The 12,806-nt window shown below is 30.5% G+C and overlaps 1 protein-coding gene across 1 annotated transcript; it reads right to left on the bottom strand.

The window, feature by feature from the left end:
* Positions 1 to 3,577: 3,577 nt before the first annotated feature.
* LOC110715553 (protein IQ-DOMAIN 14-like) lies at positions 3,578 to 6,896 on the bottom strand. Its single transcript, XM_021894141.1, has 3 exons — positions 5,684 to 6,896; positions 4,621 to 4,827; positions 3,578 to 4,520 (listed from the first exon to the last, which is right to left on the bottom strand). The coding sequence occupies exons 1-3, from the start codon at positions 6,098 to 6,100 to the stop codon at positions 3,915 to 3,917; spliced, it is 1,230 nt and encodes a 409-aa protein (XP_021749833.1). The 5' UTR covers positions 6,101 to 6,896; the 3' UTR covers positions 3,578 to 3,914.
* Between the last annotated feature and the right edge of the window lie 5,910 nt (positions 6,897 to 12,806).

Here is a 12,806-nt window from a genome sequence, read left to right as displayed (position 1 = left end):
TTAGTTGAATTTTTGGAAGACTATAATACTCCTTCTTTTCTTTCTTAGCTTCCGAAGAAAGCCCCTTCTTCTTGTTATAGGTGATCGATAGTTTCATGTCATGAGCTCTCGTCGCCAACTCTTGAAAAGATCATGGTTTGATACCCTTTAGGATGTAATGTAGTTCCCAACTCATCCTATTAATGCACATCTCTATGGCAGAGGTTTCGGTCAGTCAATATTTACATTCCAAACTTAGAGCGCGTCAGCGTTTGATGTAATCAATGACTGGCTCTTAATCCCATTGCGCAATTTGAGTTAGCTCAGTCATTGATTACATCAACCGTTGGTGCGCTTTAAGTTTGGAATGTAAAGATCCGACTGACTGAAACCTCTGCTATAGAGATGTGCATTAATGGGATGAGTTGGGAACCATAGAAATTCAAACCTGCAATACGTAATTAAAGAGGTATAAATATATACGAAAACAATGATTTTATTGATAATTTGTGGGTTACAACTTTCGTAGATCTCTTGATTCTTTTCTCCAAAGAACTAGGGTTTCTTGTCGACAATAAACTATGGAGTATTTTTTTTCTTTGAAATTTGTTTGTCAACAATTTTAATACAATTCCTCACATAAAACCATACACTTGTAGAATAATTGTGGTTTTTTATTTAAGCTTGAAGGAGTATATTTTTATAAATTATCACGGGTATGTATGGGATTATAATATCGACATTTTCTAATTAACATTAATACGGTTTTAACTTGTGATTTGTATAAACACAAAGCCAGCAGCTCGTTAGATCTATAACAATAGGTAATTATAATCCCGTAATAATATGATTAGACAAGAACTCAAGATTTGAAAATTTGAATCTAGATCTCTGATAATCCTCATAGTTTAAGAGGAATATTCTTATCATTGAGCAATGGGATCTACCCTTATAAAATATTTTGTTACAACAACATTATATCATAAACTAATCAACACCTATAGTTTTGAGGTTACATGAAGGAAGGAGGGGAACCATTTAGCTCAAATAATCCAAAAAGAAAGTGGTTTTATGTCATAGAAAAATGTGCCCTTTTTATTAATTTGTACAAGGTTATATTACTAAGAACAAGATGAAGCCAAATATGTACTGAGAACCTGCATGGAAGCTTACATTATTGAGAAATAAATACTCTATAATTTAAGCCTAAGTAACTAAGTTAGGCTAGCTACATTGTAACTTTGTAAGAATTTCAAATATTTCACCAAACGTTTGCTATGTTCTAGACTCTAGAAAATATTTCATATAAAATATAATAAAGTTTAGCTATATTTTATACAATTTTTGAATAGGACTATTTTCCCTCCATAACTGCATATCTAGATTACTAGATTGCACCTAATTAAAACATCTAGTCTAGCTTACTAAAAGTGCATATTATCAATAAATGTAAATCAAGTTTTAAATTAAAAAAAAAAAATCACAATTTATAGATTTAGGTTAGTAAAGTTAGTCAGAGCGACTTTGTCAAATAAATGGTTGTGTTTAATTCACTCAATTCATTTTAAAGCTCTTAAAATATACAAGGTAAATATAAGTATATAAAAAAAATAAAATAAAAGCTTACTCCTCTTCTCTAGCAAACAACAAACATCCTCCATTCCAAACTAGTTTATTATTACGTTTGTCAATGCAAAAAATTAACCGAAAATATTTTTAATAATACTATATAACATGATCCCACATAACTTTGTTTTTTCATATCAATTCACAAACGTTAATATATTAATGCTTTGATTATAAATAGTGTCAAAGTCAAAGCATGTCAACTAATTTTGAATGGAAGAAGAAACATAGAAACCTTTAAATAGATTCGACTTCTAAAAAAATCTCCCACTATACAACATACCAGTGACTATTTGTGATTTTAGCGGTAAAAAAAAAAAATTTAATCACAAATTATTAATATATAAAAAAAATTATTTGTGGATTATCAATATCTTTCAAGAATCTACCAAAGTAATACTAAATAAAAATAAATAAAAATCTTTGAGAGTAATTATAATGCATGGAATGAGAGTGAGTTGATCATGTGTCATTTGGAGGATAAGTTTGGGGTTTAATTGACACATATACATACATGTATGTCTCTCATCATTTTATTTATTTTTCATTTATGTGTAGAGAGTTGTTAGTTTAGATGAACTACTACGAGAGGGGGGGGGTGAATAGTAGTAGGTTCCAATCGCGGAACTTAAGCGGAAATAAACAATTAAAACGTAAAGGAACTTAAAGCACACAACAAGTTTTACGAGGAAACCATTCAGTGCCTAACTGGAAGTAAAATCTCGGCCCTATTGGGACTTATAAACAAATTCCACTATAATAGGCAACTCTCCTAGTACAACCTATTACACAGACCTTTGCTTTGCAAGTTCTACCACGGACACTTGACTATATGATAGGACACCTCCTACCAGACCTAAGACACCTCCTAGGACCCTTTTCTCCCTTTACCCAGGACACTTCCTAGGTGACCCAAGTCACCCTCTCGGGTTCCTTTCACTCACTGTGCACTCACAGCTACCACTTGAATTTTAGAGAATTCAAACTCATACACAAGCGTGAATTTAAGAGAATTCACAATCTCACCCCAAAACCAATTACAACACAAAGACACACTCTAACATATAAATGGAAAGCTACACATGAAACCCGAAATCAAAATGATAAAGCTTTAACCTTTGGCAAACTTGCTCTTAAGAACTAAGTGGTTTTCACGCTTAAAAACTCTCATTTAGCTAAGCTGAAGTACTTCTATATTTATAGGAGTTTCTCAGCTACACAAACTAGGATTTTCGCAAATAAGATAAATCAAACAGAAATCTGATTCTATCTTCTTTAAAATCGAAATCAAAACAGATTTAATTTCGCTTTATCTGAAAACCAATTTTATCAAATTCGTTTTAACTAAAAGATAGAATTTTATGAAAAAGATAAAACCAAGTTAAATCAGATTTTATAAGATAAAATCAATTAAGTACTTTTTCATAAAACTAAAGTTATCTTTTACGAATCAATCAGCTTGCCAAGCTTTATCTGATTTCTAATAAATTCCATGCACAACAACCATTAATATGCTTACATCAACCTACAAAAACAAACTTATCTTTTATACAACTATTAAGTTATGAAGTCCATCTTTTTCGGTTGATATCTCGATCTTTGCACTGATCCTTGGTTATTGAGGCTTGCCCCAGCATTACACCGGAACCAAGTCATTACAACCCGTTTTGAAGTTCCTGTAGAGAAACTTCGGGAAGTTCCATTACTGGAACTCTTCTTCTGTCTTTACTTATCCTCTTGGATCTTCTAAAGTTCCTTTGTCTCAGTTCCTACTTCAGCCACTGCTTACTGAACCTGAAAACATCACAACACTAGAAAATCCTTATTAAAAGAAAGTTTGCTCAGTTCTTAACATCATCATCAAAACCTCATAAGGGTCAACAAGAGTCACATCGGACAATAATATTTACTCCGCACAAGATTCATTCTCAAGAGACTCTAGACTTTAATAAACAAAATTTATAGATTATAGATACGACTTAAATGTAAAACCCATAAGTGGGTGGGAGTATATCTGGCTTTACCATAAAATTGTCGTAAAAATCTATATAAGCCAAGTGCAATGCACCTTATGTTTTTTTGAAGTTATAAATAAGACTATATGAGGACTTTGGACAGAATTTGCACAAGGTTAATATGATTAAAAAGAGTAAAGACATTTTCCATTCTCATGGATAATTAGTTGATTTTCTTTAGAATATACAAGCACTCTGTGTTTCTAAATTTTTACTGAAAAACATAACCAAGACTACAAACACTTTTATGCCTTCACTATTTTCACCAAAACACAAAGTGATTCTCATTTCATTTCACAAGTTCAAGCAATCATGAACTTGAGATCTAGACCTCTGCATCCTACCACCACTTATACTATTTCTAGCTGCCATTATATCTTCCAATGATAGACGAGTCTTAGGCCGCCCCCCCGGCCTTTGTTTTGGGGCACTCTGAGACCTCGACTTGGCTCGAAACGATTGTGTATTTGCCATATAGCTAGGGAAGTTCGAGTAAGGCCTAAAGAAGCTATCCCCACACACACTCTTTGTGGGGGTAATAGGACCATTGGATCGGATCGAATTTGCAAACCGGGGTGTACTTTGTGCGGTTGAGCTTTTACATTCGTCGCCATAGAATCCCCAGTCATAGTCATGTGGGGTCTTCTTAAATTCAGGTATGGAAATCCGGCCTGGGTAAGGATGTGATGGTAGTGGTGAAGACATTGTTGGGTATTGCATTTCTTCACCACTAAAATCATACATTGAAGGGTTGATTCTTCTTGACCTTGACTTCGTTTTATATGTATCAATCTCAACGATTTTTGGACTCCCTTCATATGCATTATTGTACGGCTCATACGATGTTGATAGTCTCTTGCTATAAAATTGATCACACCGCGATTCATCAAACCTATTATCCTGAAAAAAAAAAATAGGGAAACATCACACATTAGTCATTGTAGATGCAATTAATTAAATTTTGATCATCTATTTTTCAAATACAATTTGAGACTCTTACCATGGATTTTCGTGATCGAAACTCCGAGGGAACCTTATTACTTCGATTTAGAGCTAATTTAGCCCTTTGAGAACGCGCACCGGCTTGAGCTCTAATGAGAGCTTGCATACTATGTAGAGTTGCCGCAGCTCGCTTTCGAACAAGATAGCCTCTAACATGAGCTTGTAGTTTCACTAGTCCTTTTAAAGCTCTAAGTGCTCTTCTGGCCTATTAATTCAAAACATTAAAATGTTACATTCCTTCATCAATAGAATCTAAACCATTTAGCTTCAAGTTAATACAATTCGCTAAACAAATTATAAACTCGGTAATACAATCGGATTTCATCAATCAAACGTAAATCCAATTTAGTTTCTTAATCATGTTAATCATGAGTAATTATTTACATAAGATGAAATTATAAATTCAAAACTTTGGAAGGCAAAACTAACTTACAAAACAATATTCTACATGTAAGTTTCAAATTCAAAAATAAATAATGCACTCATAATGTCAAATACACATGGGAAAAGGAAGAAACAAACTTAACAAAAAAAGTTGACCAAATCACTCTTGAAGTAGTAACATGAAAATAATCTTTTCAAGTTACCAGAAATACCTTTTTCCACCTCTAGAAAGTGTGAAAATCATTTACTCTTCAATTTCCAACCAATTCTTAGATATCATATCTTCAGTTTAAAAGTTTTCATTAGTACACAGTTGAAAAATTAATTTAAAACCATGGTACTATAGAAAATCTAACAAAATTCACATTCTACATTTTGTCCATGAAATTCAATTTGATAACCCAAAAATTCATATGAATGTCAACTAGCGTAAGTATATCAAATCCCGCCTACATCACTACCTTTTAAGCATCAACAGAATAAAAATCTTAATATAAAATCAGAAACCCACCATATTAAACTTATAATCACAAAACAAAAACCCATCTTAAACCCAAAATCACACAAATAAAAAAATAAAATAATTAAAACTTAAAAGTCAAAAATCCAAAAAAAGCGAAATACTCAAATTTCAATGATAAATAAAGTGGCCGAAATAAAATAGAATAAAAACTTACCAAATAACCTCTAAAAAGTGTTTGAATCTTAACAGCAGCCCATCTATCAGTTCCACCACCACAAGAAAACAGAGCTCCCCTGTTTTGGCTAGTCAATCTAACCACAGCAACCGCCGCTTGTGCCGCTGCAACAGCGGCATCAGCGGCGGCAGCAGTAGCAGCAGCAACAGCAATAGCATGTTTAGTTTGCTCTTTTTCAGTCTCAGAAATTTGATAATCTCTATACCATTGATTCTCTTTTTCTTTCACTCTTTCTTTTGTTGTTGTTTTTGTGAAACTCCATCTTTTTTCCACCATTCCTATTTTCTCTCTCTTCCCAAACCCATCTTCATTTTGACTGTTTTTAGCAGCTTTTTCATTGTCATTTTGCTTCTTCATTCCTAAAATGGATTTAAACCATCGAGTTGCTCTGCCCATTTTTGAAAAAAAACAGGGGATTGCTCTGTTTTTTACTCAAAAAAAACAGGGGAAAAAACAGAGAAAATGGGGGGTTTTGAAAGATTTGAAAAGATGGGTTTTAAGATATGATAATAAATTTTATTAATGGGAATAAATAAGGAAAAAGATGGGTGTGAGAAATAAATTGTAAATGTTGAGATTTGATTGATGGGTCAGAGAGTTTTTACATGTTGCAAGCACTGAAGTTGGGAAGTTTTTGGGGTTTTGGAGTTGATAAAACAGGGGTGTTTGCCAGTCCAAAGTGGTACTAGTGATTGTATTTATAGAACTAAGTTTTTAATTATTTTTTTATTTTATTGGGTTTTTATTTTTCAATTTAAAATAATGGAAGTAAAAAGAATAATAAAATGAAAATGTTTGCTCTTTTTTGAATTGGAAATTGTGATTGTTTTATGGGGAAAATAGAAGGTTGTAAAGATTTTGATTTTTAAATTGTGATGATGCATTGGAGTCAAAAGTCAAAAAGGATTTGGTGATTTTTGGAAATTAAAATAAATTTTCATAAAAATATATTTAAGAAAATTATTTTTTTTTTTTAAAAAAAAATAGTTTATGCATGGGGTATATTTGGTGTTCTCACTAATTTCTATTTTGAAGGTTTACCTCCTTCCTCCCCTAACATTTCGGTGCCAAACTTATAATTGACTTATGGGGAAATATTTAAATTTATTTCATTGGTTGAGTTAGATGAAGGTTAAGTTCTTACGCTTAACTAAAAAAAAAAATCAATGATTAACTTATTCCCTCAAAAAAAAAAAAAAAAAAAATCAATGATAAAGATTGGTAACAAATTGGCAATGATGTACATTGGGTGTTGGCTATCAAGAAGATTGTTGTTGAACCTAACTAAATTAGCACTCAAAGTAGTTTAGATCAATAAGTATTATTAGTAACAATAGTAGTTTTGATATGTTAATCATCAACAAACAATAAAGTTGATTCATTGAATCAAACACTACAGAAATGTTATTATATATTTTAATTAAGGGTGTGTTATATTCACCTGATTTCACATATCTAAACTTATTAGAATTTAATTTAATTGTAATTTAAACTTGAGTTACCCTTAAATAAGAGGAATTGAACAAATCCAAAGCAAATCATGGAACCAAAATTTCCTTTTCAGTTTTCAAATTGCATAGGCAAACTTAGAGTATCACAGTTTGGAAATATTGTATAACGGAACGAAAATTGGCAACATAGCAAATCTTTTAACAAAAATTAATTACAAATAGTACTATGAATTCATATGGTTTTATAAAGCTTGATTATGTGAGTAATAGCTTATGATTAGGTTTAATATTATGATCACCTGACCCTGTATCAGCAAAGGTAAAGTGAGTTTTTCTATTAAAAGATATGATCCTGTATTGGTGTTTTGTAACCTTGATAAATAGTCCGATTGATTTAAGTGCATATAGATTTGTACAACCTGAAAGGAAAAGAATGATGACAAACATCCAAGGTTTAACATATCCTACTTCTTAAAAAACGAAAGTTACGCTCAGTCGCTCACTAATCACTGCCTAATTGCATATGATTTTTTTGCTGCTAATGTGACGTGATTTTTATGAATTTAAGGGCCTGTTCATATTTACTTATTTTTAGTTCAGTTCAGTTCAGTTCAGCTCTAATCAGTTCAGTTCAGTTGTTAATTTTTTTTTGTTTTAGATGTTTTATTATATTACAACAACGACAATAATAATAATAATAATAATAATAAAATAATAAAAAAAATAAAAATAAAATAATAATAATAATAATTATTATTATTATTATTTTAAATTATATTCGTCGTTCAAAATGGTCACATGTTTTTTTTATAGTTGAACTCATTGACAAAATGAGAGTACTACACAACAGTTACTAGCTTTCATAATCGGTTAGTTCTTCGTCTTCTTCTTCTTCATTAAGTTGCTCCATTACCTCGGCATTCCTCTGAATTGACTCCCATATCTGATCAGTTATTTGGTTTCGTACAATATCCATAGCTGCTTTTCTGTTATCATCGTACATAGTATGATCTTCTGTTAGTCCCATGACTTCAACTTGGTGCGTGAATGGAACCCCTAGTTCATGTAAACGAACAAAATTGTGTAGAATACAACAAGCAACGATTGACTACAGTAAAATATTGAAGAATACTTTTTATTTATATATATATATTTAAAATATAATACACGAAAATTTAATAATTTAAAATATAATAATTTAAAATACAGAGTTATTTTTAAAACACTTTTATAATTTTTCATAATCCACTATATATATTATCATTAATTTTCATAAACATTTTCATATATTTTTATGCATTTTAATTTTCCAGTTCATTTCAGTTCAGTTCAGTTCAGCTTCAATCAGTTCAGTTCAGCTCAGTTCAGTAAATATGAACAGGCCCTAAGTTGTAAACTTGTATTGCTTTAACAATACTTAAAATTTAAAAATAGAGAATATGTGTCTACCACTAAATGTTTCACTTAAAATTTTATGCTCGTCAATATACAATATTTATCATTAACGTACTTGATAGTTTTGATATAGTGATATACAAATCTCGATTGCGTACCAAAAAAGAGTACTTAAGGCTTGTTCTCATACGTTTATTTTCAGTTCAGTTCATTTCAGCTTAGTTCAGCACTTCAACTTAGTTCAGTTCAGTTCAGCTTCTAATTTCCTTCTCTTATAAAATATTTATTTAAGTTTAGTTTAGTTCAGTTCAGCTTAATTCAGTTCAGTTGAGTTCAGTCAATGAGAACAGGCTCTAATCAGCTGAACTGAACTGGACTGAATTGAACTGAATTTATTAGAGATGAACTGAACTGAACTGAATATTTTATAAGAGAAGAAAATTAAAAGCTGTTGAACTGAACAGAATTGAACTGAACTAAACTTATTATTGCTAAGCTGAATTGAAAATAATCGTATGAGAACATATCCTTAGTATCTAAATTTAATAGGAGGAGAAGGCAATTTATACTCATTAAGAAAACATTTCATGCAAATCAATGAATTTGCCCCTTGCATGTAAAATAATTTACTCTAGTGATTTCAAATGAAAAGAAACAAAATAATTTCCTCTTTCTACTTTTCAAATTATTTTTTTTCTGACAACAAATTAAAACAACTGTGTTTTAGTTAATTACTTTTCTTTTTTCACTTTATCTTTTAAGATTTGCTTTTAATCTGACAAATGCCTTGTGAAAGAGTGCATTAGATGACAAAAAGAATGGTCAGATTATAAAGTAAATTAAGGTAATGAAAAACAAGTAATTTAGAACCAAAAAAATAGAGAGAAAAGTTATTTTTGAGTATTACGGAGTTTATTTTACGCCTAAAAAGTTAGAGCAAAAATAAAATTAGACGAATCAAAAACTTTACTCCGTATTTCCCTTTATCAATTTCAAAAAAAGTTTTGTTCCACCAATCATAGTCTGCAACTAAATTTCACCTCTCTTTTATTTTATTTTATTTTTTACTATTTTTTTTTATTTTTATTTTTTGCTTTATAGAGCTATGTACCCTACCCAAAAAAATCTTTTTTAAAGAAAAACACCTGGATTACAATAAAGTACTCCATATTTTTTTTTATACAATAAAGTAATTAAGTAGGAATATTTGTACTTATTTATATTTTTAAAGGATTTGGAAGACGCTAGGAAAAATTGTGACAAAAAAATTTTCAACTCTTTGACAACCCCATGAACAATTCAATTGTGTTCCTAATTTTCTAATCCAAATTATATACTCAATTAAGGTTTTCTCTAATTAAAAGATACAAAAAAAACATAGATAATAAGTCTTATATGGAACACACAAACAACTCGAATGAAAAATACAATCATACTTTAAGGACCTATTTTCTTCAGCTTAAGTTAAGTTCATTTCAGTATACTTCAGTTTAGTAATCAAAACATGCCCTAGTTTGTATGTTGTTACGTGATTTATTTATACATCCTAAAATTTCCTAATTTTGTATAGTGATGTAACCATATACTATCCAACAAATTTTAATTTTTATAGTGATAAATATAACGAGTTATATTTCATCAAGTATTACTCTCAAGCAGGCTTGATTGAGTAGTTGCTTTTGTACCAATGAAACATTAGAGTTACGGTAAGACTTGTAAGAGGCCAACGTGCGGGGAGGCCATGGGGAATTTAGGTCATGGCATGAAATCAGAGAACATGGTAAGCAACTAGATCAATCAAGGTAAGGGATTCAAGGAGAATACAAATATCCAAGTAACAAATACAAAACAAAGTAGCAAATAGTATTTGAGATTATATAATAACAAACCAATGACTTTTATATATTCAATTAGTCGAATTCGTTATTCTTAGGTCAATTTTGATTCTAGTAAAAATCGTTTCAGGGTTCACAATAAAAATAATCAAGGCAACTCCTAGTTAATTATGACTAATCTAATTCAAAAACTTCATATATCCATTTTCGAGGTAATACTTATTTTTTAATTGGATTAGTGTATGTGGATCACTTTTGTTAGGTGTATACAGTATACCAATGAGTTAATGACTCAATGAGGTTTTAGCGTAGTGGCAATTCTAGCAAATGAAAACTAAAAGCCTACATACAATAGGTCACAAAGTCAAAATTCCTCTCTCACATTTGTAATTGTAAATTGTAATGCCCTAATGGCTCATTTGCAACAAAATAATTAAATAAAATTTGGAAGGTGTATTATAGAGTATCAAATAAATTTTTGTAGGGCTGCAATTAAAAGACATGAATAATAATCAAATATAAAAAAATAAAAAAATTAGAAAGAGTTAATATATTTAGTTGGAGAGTCCCTTCAAAGTTCCTAGAATGTCAAAGCTATCGTAATTAGCTAAGATGAAGCTAAGCTGATTAATATGGTATAATGTTGTTAAAATGTTATTATCAAGAAAGGTTCAAAAGTTTCCAAATTTGTTTGTGTTTCCAATATATTACTTCTTGGCTTTTGTGATTAATTTGATATTGGTGGGGGTATTTATTATTAAGCTCAAAGAAGGACGAACTTAATCATGTCAGTTAAATGATAATTAGCATACATGTTTAAGTTTCGAATTTGAATAGAATAAAATTGAGTTATTAAGCAATTAAGCAAAGCATGTAATAGGCAAAATTATGTCTTAAGAATAATGATGCTATTTTTGAACCGTTAACACAAATTGAAGACTGGAATATATGGTCATGATGGTGAACATTAACCCTACCTTTACTCATTATACCTACTGCTGACATGCATACTTCATTCTTCATTATGTCTTTATTAATTAGTCAATAGTCATCACAAGGTTGAAGATTACTTCGTTTGAATATTTATGAGAGGGAGAGGATCTAGACATCTATGATATATGAAAACATGTCATAGAATGTACTCATGAATGCACATACTCGTAAATATTGTTGATGACATTATTTTATTTTTCATGACAATAAGAACGGGTAATACTTTAGCACATTCTACAATCTACAGTGATGGGATGTTAACTATTTAAGATTAGTATGGTTATTATTATAAGATGACTTTTCTCAACGTTTTACTATTCACTTTAATAGATCTTGATTTACTATTATAAAATTGCTTGTTACCATTTTAAATTGTAAAAGACTACTCAGATATATTGTAAATTTGTAATTTTTTTTTTTTTTTTTTTTTTTTTTTTTTTTTTTTTTTTGTGGATTAGAATCACAACATATTCTTAATAGGGTCTGTTCACATTTACTTAATTTCATTTCAACTCCAATCAGTTCAGTTCAGCTTTTAATTTCCCTCTCATAAAATATTCATTTCAGCTTAGTTCAGTTCAGCTCCAATCAATTCAGCTCCAATCAGTTCAGTTTAGTTCAGTTCAGTTCAATTCAGTAATTGTAAACATGTCCTAAAGCTAATTTAATCATTTAAGCATATTTTAATTGATTCATTTGTATATTTTGTACTCCCATATAGAAAAGATTGTTAAATGAGTTTTAATTAAATTCGATTCACTGAATATTACAGTATTACTTAACCATTTCATAATTTTTTGGTTCATTGTAACTTAAGTTTCATAGTTAAAAAGTAAGTGATGAAAACCATGTAAAATACAGATGGAAGGGAGATGTATTTGGGAAGATGAGGAGGTATTGAAGACTTTGAGGAAAGTGTTGGATTAGTACTACCTCTTTTGTTTGGGCTGAATTGTGATTCGTGCATCATGTTCTGTGTTAGTGGGCTTACATATTTCGTAATTTATGGGATATGCATATTCAATTGGACTAGTGGGGCATTGACATCATGCTTTAAGAGTGGGTCATGTGTCATTCAATACTCTTATGACTATCCAATATTTGTTCCCACCGTTTGACTTGTTGGACTTTTCTATACTACCAAGTACCACTACTGCCAAGTGGGCAAGTAGCCAATCATGCGGCGTTTTTGTAGCCCAATTGTTTTTTTGTTTTTTTTAAGAACACTTGCGGATAATATTATTAATAGAGATCAATTTCCGCCAAAGTTTTAAGGCTTTGGGGGAAAGGATCTAAGCACACAAGTTCATTATAACCATTCGAATCCCATCCAGCAACATGGTGCGCTAGAGAATTACCCGCACGTTTTAACATGAGAAATAGAAAAGCAAGCAAAAGACCGAGAGAGAGTACAAAGATCATCAATCA

The sequence above is a fragment of the Chenopodium quinoa genome, unplaced genomic scaffold (genome assembly GCF_001683475.1).
Source record: "Chenopodium quinoa cultivar QQ74 unplaced genomic scaffold, ASM168347v1, whole genome shotgun sequence".
NCBI lineage: Eukaryota > Viridiplantae > Streptophyta > Magnoliopsida > Caryophyllales > Amaranthaceae > Chenopodium > Chenopodium quinoa.
Note: the sequence above shows the minus strand (reverse complement) of the source record. Positions and strands in the feature narration are given on the sequence as shown.

Coding starts and splice junctions, on each gene's coding strand:
- LOC110715553 (XM_021894141.1), bottom strand. CDS start 6,100: ATGGGCAGAGCAACTCGATGGTTTAAATCCATTTTAGGAATGAAGAAG. Junction 4,828..5,683: donor CACTTTTTAGAGGTTATTTG/GTAAGTTTTTAT, acceptor TTGAATTAATAG/GCCAGAAGAGCACTTAGAGC. Junction 4,521..4,620: donor TTCGATCACGAAAATCCATG/GTAAGAGTCTCA, acceptor TTTTTTTTTCAG/GATAATAGGTTTGATGAATC.